General features: G+C 49.6%; 1 protein-coding gene across 2 annotated transcripts in view; it reads left to right on the forward strand.

Moving 5' to 3' along the window:
• Positions 1–1,424: 1,424 nt before the first annotated feature.
• Positions 1,425–14,727, forward strand: part of EEF1A2 (eukaryotic translation elongation factor 1 alpha 2) — a 25,748-nt gene continuing 12,445 nt past the window's right edge. Inside the window, exons 1-4 of one of the 2 annotated variants that reach the window (XM_034787480.1) lie at positions 1,425–1,574; positions 3,637–3,853; positions 8,060–8,239; positions 9,397–9,693. In XM_034787480.1, coding sequence (XP_034643371.1) covers positions 3,710–3,853; positions 8,060–8,239; positions 9,397–9,693 — 621 coding nt within the window. In that variant the 5' untranslated portion in view covers positions 1,425–1,574; positions 3,637–3,709. Of the gene's footprint in view, positions 1,575–3,465; positions 3,490–3,636; positions 3,854–8,059; positions 8,240–9,396; positions 9,694–14,727 lie in introns of those variants that run through there. The other variant, XM_034787481.1, reaches the window with a different exon arrangement.

Below are 14,727 nucleotides of genomic sequence, written 5' to 3' on the forward strand. Positions count from 1 at the left end.
TAATGGATGGGCTAAAAGGAGTTGGGAGAGAGACTGAATTGATAGCCTTGTGATTACTGCCAGAATTCAATTTGTAATGGCAATAGCCTCTCCTAGGTGGTGAATATCAATCACTGCTAATGCTTCACTAGGCCTTCAGCTCTCACACAGGCAGTTTGCTATGTTCTGCAGGCTTTGCGGGGCAAATGCGGCCTACTCTAAAAGGGCCCAGGGACAGCCGTGTTTCAGCAATCCAGTCTGCAGCTCCACTGGGGAATGACAAGTGATGCCACACAAGAGCAACTCTCTTTCTTTTGGGAATTTAAGGTTTGCAAAGCAAGTCGCGTTCAGAGCCAGAGATCAGCTCCAGCACAGGGCCCGGAAGTGAAAGCTTCTTTTCATGGCCCCAGCCGTGTGCCTCAATCCTGGCTGGGTGGCTGGTGAGAAGTTCTCTCTCCAGGGCCCACTCAGCCCTCAGCAGCATGTTATGGCTGGTTTCAGCAATGTGGATGCTTGTCCCCTACAATGTTCTGAGCCCACCAGCTCGTCTCACACGGGACACCCCGCAGCCTTCGGATGGTAGCAGCGGCCAGTCACGGCTGACCTCAGCCAGCTGCCTAGTGCTGACGATGCCACACGGTGCAGATATCCCCGCTAGGCCTGACTCTGCCCAGCCTGGGGCTGGATAGGACCTCGAGCCTCAATTCCTGCCCACCTCCTTCTGCTGCCCTATTGCAAGACACTTCTTGGTTCCCCAGCCCTTCCTCTGACCCCATTCTCCTGCCATCCACACTCTATCCCCCCCTCCTCATTCCCTTCCCCCATCTCCCCCTCCCCATCTCCTCATTCCCTTCCCCCATCTCCCCCTCCCCATCTCATTCCCCACTCCCCCAGCTCCTCATTCCCTTCCCCCTATCTCCCCCTCCCCAGCTCCTCATTCCCTTCCCCCCAGCTTGTCATTCCTGTCCCCCATCTCCTCATTCCCCCTGCTCTCCCCACTTCCTCATTCCCTTCCCCTGCCTTCTCACTATCTCCCCTCCCCATCTCCTCATTCCGGCTTCCCTCTCCCCCTCCTTATTCCCTTCCCTCTATCTCCCCCCTCCTGCCTCCATTCCCCCTCCATCCATCTCCCCAATCCCCCCTCCCTATCTCCCCGTCCTCCCCCCCATTCCTGGTTCCCCTATCTNCTCCCCAATCCCCCCTCCCTATCTCCCCGTCCTCCCCCCCATTCCTGCTTCCCCCATCTCCCCTCCTCCTCCTCCCCATCCCCCCCAGCTCCCCCTCGTCCCCACACCCCCTCATTCCCCCTAATCTTCCCCACCCCTCTCTCATACCCCCCCCTCCCCACCCCACCCTCTATTTTCCTCTTCCTCTCCCATCCTCTGACCCCCATCCCCTCCCTGCCCCCCGCCTCTCGCTGCTCCCAGGCGCCCTCCCCCTCCGCCGGCTCCGCCCCGCGCGGTACCGCATTGCTGTAGCGCAGGGGGTCACTGCATTGCGCCGGCACCGGCAATAGGGGGACCCCCTCCCAGGGAGATAAAGCCGCCGGAGCCGAAGCTGGCAGCCTCTCCTGTCTGAGCCCGGCGCCGCCACCGGTAAGAGCGCCCAGCCGCCGCCGCCGCCGCTTGCGGTGGGAACGGGGGCCCGGGGCCGGCTCGAACCGGGGCTGCAGGGTCGGGGGTTCGCGGCCGGGGCCGCCTGCAAAGCGGGGGGCTGCAGCCGGGGGTGGGAGGAGGCGCTGCAGCGAGTGATGCCCGGGCAGCGATGAAGGGCGAGCCGGGGTCGCCGGCGATGCAGAATAAAAGGGGCTCCAAAAAGCGGGGCGAAGGCTGGCCCGGAGCCGGTCCTGTCTGCTCGCGGCGAGGTCAGGGCAGTGTCATTGCGGCGGCTGGCGAACGCGTCTCCTCCGAGCTCGCCACGCTGGGGGCTTGGGAACGGCTCCCACGCTGGGCTGGGGTGAAGGGGGGGAGAGAGAAGGAAATCAGGCCGGGAGGGGGACAGCGGCTGGGTTTGACCTTGTGCTGACACCCCCCAGGAAAGGGGGGGGGGAGACGTGCCTACATTGGGGATTTGCAGATCGCTCGGAAAAGGTGGCTGGATGATTTGAAAATGTGGGGTAGAATTCAGCATGCCGGGTGCTAGGAAAGGCTTAAGAAAGGGGATCATAGTCCATAACTGCTTTGAACTAGCCCTGTCTGGGGCAGTCCGGGTTTAAAAATAACCCAGAGGGAGGGGCAGAGAAGGGGAGGCTGTGTCACCAGACTCCATCAGGTGCTGTATGTGGGGTTTTGACCGTTCGCAGAGCTTGCACACAACTAGATTTTCCAGCCCAAGATGCCTGACCCTCCTACCGACTTGTAAATAAAGGCACTTAGCATCTTTAACCCTGAAAAAAATACGGTCCAGAGGTTGCTAAAACCATTGGAGGTTGCTTATCTTGGATGTATTGCAGCTGGAGGATGTGGGATGCACCCACTTGAAAGAGCTGCATTCATTTTTGTTGGCTTATAATGTGCATTAGCATAACTGATTTAATGATACAAGCCAGGTCCATGAAGGGTAAAAATGGTGGAGGGGTTTGCTCCAGTCCCAGGGGATATCACTGGGTGCATGATGGAATCTGTATTATACCAGCAAACTTTCCCTGACCTCTTTTAACTTTAAGGGTGGATAAAAGAAATTCGTTTTTATTAGGCTCCTATTCTGCACGGTTACTATAGCAGGTGCAGCGCTACAGGGTCCTGTGAGAGGCTGAGGCAGATAGCTGGATGTATTGCTTTTATACCGTCTTTCGATATCTCTTCTTCAATTTTATCTTGATGTGTGGAAGAAAAGTCACTACTGCATGCTCGGTTGGCATTGCTGAGTTTTCTGGAAGCTCCCATTTCACCTTCTGGGGAGAGGGCTGAGCATGGGTTATTTTTGGCTGTTCCCTTTTGTGGGCACCATATTGTCATCCTAACCATGAGCTCCTTGGGAGATTTCAGTCCATGGGGAACCAGAAAGGAATTGAGTATCTTATAGGACCTCTATTGAGACAAGCCTAGACAAGAATGGATGCCTGAGAGCTCCTCGGAGAGCAGAGCAGTGCGTGAAATGGAGGCAGTGCCTAGAAATCACTGGCATTTTTAACACAGAAGCACCAGGAATAAATCAGTAACAACCCCCTGTAAATGAGGCTGTCGGTCTGGCAGGGTTTCAAGGGCTAACTAGGATCATATGTTTGGGGCCCCTATGACGTGTCACTTTGAACGAGCAGTCTCATCACCTATCTTTGGCTTGCTTGCAAAGGCTGAAAAGATGGTGACCTGCATGGGGCTTGGAAGGGTTTACACAGCATACAGAAATAGAAAATGAGTGGAGTTAGCATCAGCTACAGCAACGCCAGAGGCAGGCAGGCTCCATCACTGCTACAAAAAAGGGAGGTGGACAGACAAACCTGACTATGTCTGGCCTACATCTAGCTTGCTGGTATCTGGGGAGAATGTGCCTTAATTCAGGAGACAGAAGGTAAAAATATGTCTAAATAGCTAACCAGTGTTGTCATTGTGGCCGTCAGACTCAGCCTGGGTGAAGCTGCTGGGAAGGTCTGGTTGCCCTGGGTCTTGTTGCTGTTGCTGTCAGACTCTTTTGATGTTCTTGTTTGTCTCTCCCCAGCCTCCACCAAAAAACGCAGCTGTTCTTCCGCTCCTTTGCTTAGCGTCGGCCCTTTCCAACATAACCCAAGAGGATGGGGAAGGAGAAGACGCATATCAACATTGTCGTCATTGGACATGTGGACTCTGGGAAATCCACCACCACTGGGCACCTCATCTACAAATGCGGGGGCATTGACAAAAGGACCATTGAGAAATTTGAGAAGGAAGCTGCTGAGGTGAGGCCTCTGACCCTTCCTGTGCCTTCTCCTTTGTCCCCTCCTCAGCAAATGAGTGATGGACAAGTCCTGTAGATCATCCAATCCATCCCCTGCCAGTGCAGGATTGTTCCCTACATTTCCTCCCTTCTTCCTGTGCCCCATTTCAACCTTCCCTCTACTCCTCTGCCCTCCTTTGTTCCTATTCTCTCAATATCCCTTTGCCTCTGGGCCTTTCCAACTCTTCTGGCCTTGGTAAAAGAGGACATTTTGCACCCTTTTCTCTGGCTCTTCCAGTTGGCTGTGGAACTCATTGCCACATTATATCAATGCGGGTAAGAGTTGAGCATGATTTGAAAGATATATGGGAGATTTACAGGGATAACATATTATAACTTTAAAAGAATAAATATTCTGGAAGGGAGATAAATGCTTCTACTTTAGGGCATAAGCCAACATCTAAATATTGGGAGCTAGAAGGAAGTTTTCCCTAGGAAGAGATTATTCCATTATTGCCTGCTCTAGGATTTCTTGCATTGTACTCTGAATCAGCTGGTCTTGGCTATTGTTGGAGTCTAGATACTGGGTAGATGGTCTGATCCAGTCTGGTAAAACCGATTTACGTTCTTGGGTTTGGGATCTTGTGTGTAGTTTTGACAGTAGCTGTCAAAGTAGAAAATCTGGTCTGAAATATGTGTACTTCATTTAATTTTATGATTTCTCTTTTATAAAGACGATAATAATAGCAGCATAATAATAAATGCATTTATCTGGCTTTCACCGTAGAACATACAAAGCCAAAGCATATAACAAGAGAAGATGCATAGAGTAAAAGGGAAGAAATACCTTTGTAGAATGACATTTTTAAATTAAATGAGCTCAGAACGTAGCATTGGTAAATTCTAGTGAAATGAACCATTAGGAGCCTTGATGCATTTTTCGAAAGGTCTGTGGCCATCATAAATCTGTCTGATGCATATACGCTTCAATATGTGTAATATACAAAAATGGCCGCATTTTTAGAGCTGCCAGTCTTGAATAGACATTTTGCTGATTGTCTCTTAACCCTTTGCATTTACGGAATAACATCCAGGATAAACCACCTTTTTCTCTACCTTGTCATCCGTTCCCTTTGCAGCTCTCTCAGCAAGAGCTGCATCCTGTGTCTAAACTCTGTTTTAAAATGGACTGTGCTGTTCTCGTAGATATTTTTGTCCTGTACCGATGAGTGAGACGCAGTATAATTAGGTTGTTCTAGATGTGACTGCAGCCACTTGAATTGAACGGACACTTCCACTGACTTGCCAGAATATGCAGGGGCTAGAAGCTGCTATTAATAGCCTATTGACTGAGCTTCCAGACTCCATTTTCTGATGCAGGGCTGTGGAGGGGTTTTTCTTTCACTAAGTTGCATTAGGAGGAAATGGAGGCCTGCATGAATAAAAAAACAAAACAAAATGACAACCACCACTGCTTCTCTCCTCCCCCTTTTCGGTACTATTTTATCTTTTCTCCTTTGTTTTGGTTTTTTTTTTTTAAGGAGAGAATTATTTCACTAGAGCACAGAGGTTGCAGTAGCTTGGACGGTGTCTGTATTCATTATTTTTGATCTTAGAACATAACTGTCCTTGATGCTTAGCTTAATTGAGAAATATCAGGCAGTTTCTGGTATTTAACAGTAGAGTTATTGTGTAAAGCTAGATAATACAGGTTTTTTTCTACACCAGTTCTGGGTAACTGAATATACCCAGTGAAAGGGACCTGGGGGATGGCGGGGAGTGCGGGGGTGGGAGGGGATCTGTTTGTTAAATAAAGGCTCACATTTGTCGTCAAGCTATGCATGACATTGTAAGTTTTAGTGTGATTCAGCACTTATCTGGAAGGACCATCCCCCCCCTTTTGGGGGTGGGTAAGCAAATAACCCTCTCTCTTTGATAATTCTCAATCATCTGTTTTTCTGAGTGAGGAGGAACGTTGTGAGGTATCAAATAAGAAGGCACAGTTGTATGTTGAAGGTATAGTCTATAGAGATGAGGGTAAGAACCGTCCCAAATACGTTCAGACTAGATTCAAATCCCAGTCTGCTCTTCTGGGAGGATACAGTTTGACAGGCAGCATGGTTAAGCAAGCAGAGCAGTGGTTTGTGAGCCCGGAGACCTGGGGTCTCTTCTCAGCTCTACCTGTGACCTTCCTCACACTATGCCTCAGTTTGTTCATCTATGAAATGGGATTGTTGATACTGTCTCTTGCGAAGTACTTTGTATGAAAAATGCTATGAGATCTATGTATTGTTGTTAATAAATTCCACTAGCTAAAGCAGTTTCTCTGGTACTTTTCTCTGATATAGCCACACTATTTTGAACTGTAATTATTTGCAGTAAGAATAACCCCTGTCCTTTTCCATTTGTAATAATGCTCTAGACAAATAAGTATGCAAGTTTGAAAGGAGTTGAACTGTTAGCACTTGCTCAGATCCCGATTATAATCTGAATTCCTTGTAAATTAGCTGTAAGGACACAGGGATTGCTTGGGACCTTCCTTTCTTTGTATAGCTTTTTCCAGTGCCACCAACCTATAGCTAAGGACATGTGAAGATGCACCTTTAGAAATGCATGGAAACTCATTCCTACCTATTCAGAAGAGGTAGGCTTTCTGTTTGCTCGGTGTGGCAGTTTATTTCCATGTAGCAAGGAGTAGGTTTTTCAACTATTTTAGGACTATGCCCATCACCCTCTGTAGCCAGATGCAAAGTCATTCCCAAGATAAATCTGTGTAAGCAGTCTGCACTCCATTAATAATTTGTACTCCACAAATCGTGCCCAAGGGAATCACATCTCTGTCTCTGGGATGGAACATGGCAGCTGTCTAAGGGCTTGATCCAGTGTCCACTGAAGTTAATGGGAGACTTTCCATTGACTCTGATGGCAATGGAACTAACAACACAGTAGCAGAACATCCACAGTTAAGTTAGAGAGGATAAACTTTTATGCAGCAATATTAACTCTTATTTCAGGACACAAGCAACAACTAACAGCCTGTGGTTAGGAAGAAACTTCCACTGTGGGTGGATCATCCATAATTGCCCCATATGAAGTTTGTTGCACCTTTCTTTGAAGCATCTAGTACTGATTTCTACTGTAGACAGGCTATTGGACTAGATGAATCTGCTATGGCATTTGCTATGCTCTTGAGAACTACATAGGAAGTGGTGAAGCATGCCATGGCAAATGACCTAATTCTCTAGATAAGGTCTATTTTTTTGGTGTAGACTATTTCAGGTGTTTTTAAAGACCGGAATATCCATGAGCATTAACACCTTTTATTTCTGTAAGCACTGCCAGGCAACAGCCAAGTAACTACAGTGCATCTCAGTCAGAGAGCCTATTGCAGGATAGTTCTCCCCGCCCCACCCCACCCCTCTATCTGAGACTTTATTTTCATTGGTAGAAGGTTCACACTTGGGGAGGGATGCACACAACTCCAATCCAGGAGGGGAAAGAGCAGCTCCCCCTACTGGTGTGATTTCAGAAGGCTCTGATCAAGATTTGGTATCAGAAAAGGCCAGAGGGAGGAAGATGGAGCCAACACATGGCAAAACCTAATTTAGTGGCTTCCCCAACTATATGAATATATGTAGATTGAGACATAAGGGGGAGACACAGGTAGTGAGCTAATATGTGGGCATAATGCTAAATTGACAAGCAATATAACAAAGAAAACATGATTTTACTCATTAGCTACAAAATCACAGCATGACTTTACCTATGAGCAAGGCCTGTCACACCATGATGGTATTTACTTTGATTAGCCCCACACAGCATGGTTTTATGCATTGGATACCTCTGGCCACGATTTCATCCATTAGTCAGCAATATCATAGCATAGGTTTGCCCATGAATTCAGCCACCGTTTAGCAACATCACATTGTTGGCTGCTGCGTAAAAGAGCAATATCCTATCATCATCTCATTGATTTAATCTATCAGGCATTATACTATGGTGGTGTTCATTTCAACTATTGGCTGACTACACCGACACCTGGACTTCTGGATTGAGAAACAGCGTTTTCTGTTAGCCAGCAATGTTGCACAGTTTCACCTAATAGCCAGCAATACTGGGTCAGGGATTTTTCCAATATTGCACCATAATTCTTTACTATCATATCTGTTTCTGGGCTCAGGTTTCTTCTCATCAGGTGCTCTCCTCTTTTCTTTTAATCACTTGCTAGATGGGGAAAGGCTCCTTTAAATACGCCTGGGTGCTGGACAAGCTGAAGGCTGAGCGTGAGCGTGGGATCACCATTGACATCTCCCTGTGGAAGTTTGAGACCACCAAGTACTACATCACCATCATTGATGCCCCGGGCCACAGAGACTTCATCAAGAACATGATCACAGGGACCTCACAGGTGAGAACAATGAGAGGAGGAGCAGAAGGATTGCAGGAATTAAAAGTGAAAATGTGCCGTGCTGGTGGGCGGCACCCGGGAAGGGGACAGGGCAGCTGGGTGACACCCTGGGGTGCAGGATGGATGGGGGTGCCAATGCATATTTTTGAAACCATGTACTGCCTTCTCATGCTTGCAGGCAGCTTCCATTGTAGTCCCTATCTGTAGCGGAGGAGGGAACGTGGTCATGAGAGAACTCCTGCCTGGTAGCGGGGATAGATAATGGTATGCTGGGTTTGTGCACATGAGGTTTGATCCAAAGTCCATTGAGGTAAGATGGAAGATTTCTATTGGCTTCAATGGGCATTAGATCAGGCCCCTGCTGTGAACTCGAGTTGGATGGTCTTGTCCTGGTCCCCAGCCCATGTCACAAGACCAAGCTCAACTGGCAGTCTGGCGTAGCACAATTGGCACACGAGTTATATGGGTTGGAGTTTCAGTAGCACCTGCTCAGACAATGCTTGTCTCGAGAGACTCGGGAATACTCATTTTGGGCCTATTAAAATCCGTGGCAGAGAGAAGTGTTGGATAGGAGCAGGCTCACCTTATTCCGGTATACATTGGGCAGCTACCCACAAGCAACGAGAGATTGAAAGGATCAATAGGGTCTGAGAAACCGTTTAGGTTCCTAGGTGGCCCCCAGTCACTAGCAGGTGAGCACTGCACATGCATTAATGAACTTGCCCTTACAACACCTTTGTGAGGTAGGAAAGTATTATTAGCCCCATTTTACACATAGGGAACTGAGGAACAAAAGAATAAATTACTTGCTGAAGATCACCTGTGGCAAAAGCAGGACCATAACCTAGAAGTCCCAAGTACCAGGCTATGGCCTTCACTGCAAGATCATCCTCTCTCCCTAGTACAATAGCAAATAATTTCCTAATAGGGCAGAGCTGGCTTGGCAGGATGGGAAAGGGGAGGCTTGCTTTCAAGATGAGGATGCTGTTACTTATCATGTAGGCTAGTGGGAGCAGTCAGGTCAGAGAGGGAACCTGCATGGAGAGGTTATTATGAACCTTCTCACTCAAGAGGAACCAAGGACAGAGCAGCGGAGGACAGATCTCCTTTGGGTTGGCAGCAACACTTAATTTGCTTCATGTCTTTCTTGCTCCCAGGCTGACTGTGCCGTGCTGATTGTTGCTGCTGGCGTAGGTGAATTTGAAGCTGGCATCTCCAAGAATGGGCAGACCCGTGAACATGCCCTTCTGGCCTATACGCTGGGTGTCAAGCAGCTCATTGTGGGCATCAACAAGATGGATTCCACAGAGCCGCCATACAGCGAGAAGCGTTACGATGAGATCGTCAAGGAGGTCAGCGCCTATATCAAGAAGATCGGCTACAACCCTGCCACAGTCCCCTTCGTGCCCATCTCCGGGTGGCATGGGGACAACATGCTGGAGCCATCTCCCAATGTAAGTGTGCGTGGGTGCGGTGCTAGACTTGCCTCTTCAAAGCTGCTCAAGTCCAGGCTGAGGTTGACCTTTGTGCTGTACAAAATGAATGCAAATTGCATGCACCCCTGTGATGCAAAACGACCTGTGTTGCAAAAATAGATCTTTGTCCCACAGCTTTAATCAAGCTGACCAAATGAAATGGGCCTAGGGTTCAGGGCCCTGATTATCGTCCTGTGTTGGACTGATACCACGGCAGATAAGAATAAACAGCTGCAGGAGCTGATCTGAGTGACTTCTCCTTAGGGATTTAATTTGAAGGCCTTTGGTTCCTAGCAACCAGATCTATCCAAAGCGGCTGTCAAACCCAGGGGGAGCATAACACGTTTTCCTGCACTGTTTGTTCACTGAAATAACACAAACTAGGTCATGCCCTTGGAATGGTTCCCTTTATTCAGTCTAGTTTCTACCTATCAGGCATTGGGAAATTCTCCCAGAAGTCTCTGTGTCAATACAGCAGACACACATTGGTGTGTGTGTGTCTCACTGGATAAGTCTCATTACTCAGGCAACCCAAGATTCTCCAAGAAGATAGTCGTGAAAGTGATGGTCCATCAGATCATCCAGGATTGTTCGTTACAGGACATTAGCTAGGGTTATGTCTACTCTACTCTAGTTTTAAATGACCCAAACAGTGGAGCTTCGCTACTCCCCTTTGGAAACCATTCAGAGACCAACTGAGGAAGAATTTCCTGACACTAATTCTAAATGTCCCTTTCTGTCTAAATTTGTTCCCATTCCTCCTAGTTATGTGCCATGTACTATGCTAGAGAATCCCTCTCCTTCCGTAGCAGGTACATCCTGGACATATTGCTACATTGTTCTCCTATTCCCACCTTAGCCCTCACTTCCCCAAGCTGTGCATATGTAGCTCATTCACTCTTCCTTCCTAAATCAGTCCTTCATCGCACTGATCTCCTCCGACCTGCTTTGTCCATACCTTTCTGATGTGGTACCTAGACTGAAATGAGCTATTTCAGGGACGGTTTATTGTACCAGAAGCAGCTCCTTCCCCTATAAGGCATATGACCTAGTGGTGAGCCTGTTCTGTACACTGCCACATGGCAGGACCGCTTCTTGGCTTCCCCAGATGTACCCCATGGCATGTCTTGGGGGCCACAGGTGGTTTTTTTTTGTTTGTTTGTTTTTTTGCATGGCAAAATCAAAACAGGAAAATTAACTTCACCCCCTCCTCTGCTCAGCCGAGATGGGAGGAGAAGAGAAGCTGCCATTCCCCATGATAAAGAGAAACATCTAAGCTCTTAATCTTGCAGCAGCTGTTCCCCGGCGGGTGTGACAATAGGGCTTTGTAGGGGCCTCCTGCAGTTGTCAGCACACCTTTGCCAGACAGCCTGTCTTCTAGGCTAGTGACACTCGTATAGTGAAGTTTTTTTTGGTGGGGGAAAATACTAACCACAACCCAAGGGGAAGAAGGGTCCGGTGGTTGGGCTGGTGACCTGGCACCTGTAAGATCTAGGTTCAATTCCCTGGTCTGGCACAGACTCCCCGGGTTACCTTGGCCATGTCATTTAGCCTCTCTGGTGCATCTGTTCCCCATCTATAGGAAGGTGGATAATAGCACTGTCCTTCCAAACAGGGCTGTTGTGAAAATAAAGACTGTGAGGTACTCGGGTACATTATCCTAAGTACCTCGGTTAAAGGAGGGATGTGCTGTAATTACACCTATAACGATGAAACGTTATTCAAACATCATTGAGCCCCCATAGGACAAACTGGTCAGAAGAGGACCAGGCTTAACTTAGAAGAGAATATTTGTCCCCTTGGACTTTAGAGAGTCTCTTCCTCTCCCCGTGAAGCTGGGGTAACGTCCATCTTGGTCACTACAAGGAAAGTACCAGGGGTTCTTGACTAGACTCAAGTTAGACAGGCTTCCAAAGGTCACCAGTTGCTGGGTTGGGAAGATGATACTGAGCAACCCTCCTATTAATAGGTCGGGCGGTGGAGGTGCAGAGTGAGGCTGTGGCACGCAGGACTTTTTTTTTTTTTTTTTTTTTTCTTTTTTAAACTTACTGGAGTGGGCTGGCCCCATTCATCCAAATAGCATCTTCTAAACGCTACCCCTTGGTTGTGCCAAGCTTATGTGCAGAAATAGCTTTCCCGTGCCAGACAGAGGCAGCGGTCTCGGGGATGGGTGGCCGGCAGCTGTTTGAACAGCACATTAGAATGCCCCCGTCAATTGAAATGGCAGCGGGAGCTTGGGTGGGTAGAATTTTAACACTCTTACGCTCATGAACGCACCACAAGACCCTTAGCATTGGCTCAATCCGGCTGAGTGACGAGCTGTTGCAAGGTGCTGAGTGCTCTGGTCCCAATCCAGCAAAGCACTTAAGCCCATGCTTAATTTTATGCGTATGAATAAGGCCTTGCTTGCTGACTTTGTTGGATTGCAGCCAGTGACCACAACAATTTGCAGGATCAGGCTCTGCAAATGACCGGGACTTCAGTCTTATGTCTTACCCAAAAGATCAGACTAGCGCCCCCCTACCGCCACTTCTCCTAGGAGGGGTCTAGTGAGAAGCAGCATCTGGGTTTTCCCCCCTCACAGTAAAGGCTTGATTTTTTTTTTTTTCACCCCCATTTTCTGGCTGGGTTCCATTAAAGCACAAGGCAGTCACATGCTCCGAGTGTGCAGCTCCGCGCCAGCTTCATTCTCCTCCATGCCATGTAATGGACTCATCCAAATAAAATAGGACACAGCCCGGCTGCATTTGCTGCAGGAGATCTTCGTGAGACCGTCATTTTGGACCAGTCCCCGGTTCCTACTTTGGAAGCAGTGAGGAGATCGAAAGTAACATACGCTGGCCGGCAGACAATTCTGTGCTACGCTCCCAGCCATCTTGGTACCCCGCTTCCATTCAGACCTTGTTTAACTGCTCATGCTGTCAGACCAACGCTTCTGGAACGGGCCAGTGGATTGCTTGATTTAGCATGTGCCCATCAGTTTAAGGGTTAAATATAATGCAGTCCACGGAACATCAATTCCTAGGCCTATGTTGGTTCTACACAACGGGGGCAGAGCTACAGCTCACTGAAGTTCGTAGAGAAATGGATTTCAGTGGGCATGCAAACTTGGCTTTTCCCTTCCCCTTGCAGCTTTCTGTCGCTTAGAAGCCTGATTCAGGGACGGTGTCTCAAGCAGAGGCCGTTTACTCCTGTGGCTGGCAATCCGGTCTCAGGCTCTTTTGGGCCCAGCTGATGAGCAACATGTCCCTTTAAAGATCGGTTCCTGATACCGCCCTGAAGGCAGTGTTTAATTTGTAATGAAAGAGGCGCCGGGTCAGGCAGTGTCTCCACACTCCCCAGCCCACCCCAGGGTCCTCTCCTTTAGAAATACCTGCCGAGCAGTTCTGCAGAATGAGCTGCTAAAGAATCTGGGGCTCCTTCCCTGAATTTCCGGGTGGGAGTGAGTGGCTCCTGGGAAGGGCCCGTGATCACACCGAGTCCTGCGACTCGAGGCTGCTGGGCTATTGCTCTCTCCATCCCAGCCAGTAGTTTGGACAAAGGCATGAAACTCAATCTGGAAACTGATGCCCGTTCTCTCTTGCCGGTACCGGCTGGAGGAGGAGGCAGGTGCAGGGCTGGCTGCCAACCACTGTGGTTTCGACCTTTCCTGCCGCACAGAAGCAGAGGCTTCTCCAGGCCCAGTCACTTGCCGGAGCAGAGGGGGCTTGGGAACAGTGCAGTTTCCTGGAGAGGCTGAGCCATTTTAATCAACGGTAGCGGTCCTCTCTGCCTTTTCCTTAGTGTGGTGATTGTATCCTCTGTCTACCAGAGCCACAAGCCCCTGCAGCCAGGAGGTCAGGTCTACCAGCCCCTTCTGGCCCTATAGGCCCAGGCCACAAAGGGTGCAGCACAGAGAAATGCAGCTCGGCTGGTCTTGATTTCAGCTGGTCAGTCCTCTCTCTCTGACAAATTAAACTCCAGCCTGGGAATGGTCTCCAGTTAGCAGCTTTGCACCTGCATAGGCTCTAGCTGCCACGTTCTGTAGTTTTTGGTTTTTTTTTTTTTTTAACCCATCCCTGCCTGGACACTGACCACCAGGAGCGGATCCCATTCTCACCAGCCAACCTTGGCCCTCAAACTAGGTCAAGTAAAAATGTGTTTTATTTTTATATATATATAATAGAAGGCTTGAATGCACCTGCCCCTGGCGGGGGCACTGGAAATGGGAGATGGAGCTATGCCTTGTCCTCCTGGAGAGCAGTCACTGCTCTTTGCTTGTGCCTCAGTGGGGGTTAGGTACCTGGAAGCAAGCACAGGGGCCTGGTGGAGTAGGGTTACCATATTTCAACAAGCAAAAAAGAGGACGGGAGGAGCCCCGCCCTAGCCCCGCCCCTGCCCCTCCCACTTCCCGCCCCCCCAGAACCTCCAACCCTCCCCCCGTTCCTTGTCCCCTGACTGCCCCCTCCTGGGACCCCTGCCCCTAACTGACCCCTGGGACTCCACTCCCTATCTAAGCCTCCTTGCCTCTTGTCCCCTGACTTCCCCAACCCTTATCCACACCCCCACCCCCAGACAGACCCCTGGGACTCCCACGCCCCATCCAACCACTCCCCACCCCCTGACAGCCCCCCCCAGAACTCCCAACCCATCTAAACCCCTCTGCTCCCTGTCCCCTGACTGCTCCGATCCCTCTCCACACTCCTGCCCCCTGACAGCCCCCCCAGAACTCCCAACCCATCTAAACCCCTCTGCTCCCTGTCCCCTGACTGCTCCGATCCCTCTCCCCACTCCTGCCCCCTGACAGCTCCCCCCCAGAACTCCCAGCCCCCTACCCCCCGCTCCTTGTCCCCTGACTGCCCCCTCCTGGGACCCCTGCTCCTAACTGCCCTCCAGAACCCCACCCCCTACCTAAGACTCCCTGTTCCTTGTCCCCTAACTGCCCCCTCCTAAGACCCCCCCCAACTGCCCCCCAGGACCCTACCCCCTACCTGTACCCTGACTGCCCAAAACTTTCTCCACTCCCCTCCAAAA

This window comes from Trachemys scripta, chromosome 12 (assembly GCF_013100865.1).
Source record: "Trachemys scripta elegans isolate TJP31775 chromosome 12, CAS_Tse_1.0, whole genome shotgun sequence".
Classification (NCBI taxonomy): Eukaryota; Metazoa; Chordata; order Testudines; family Emydidae; genus Trachemys; species Trachemys scripta.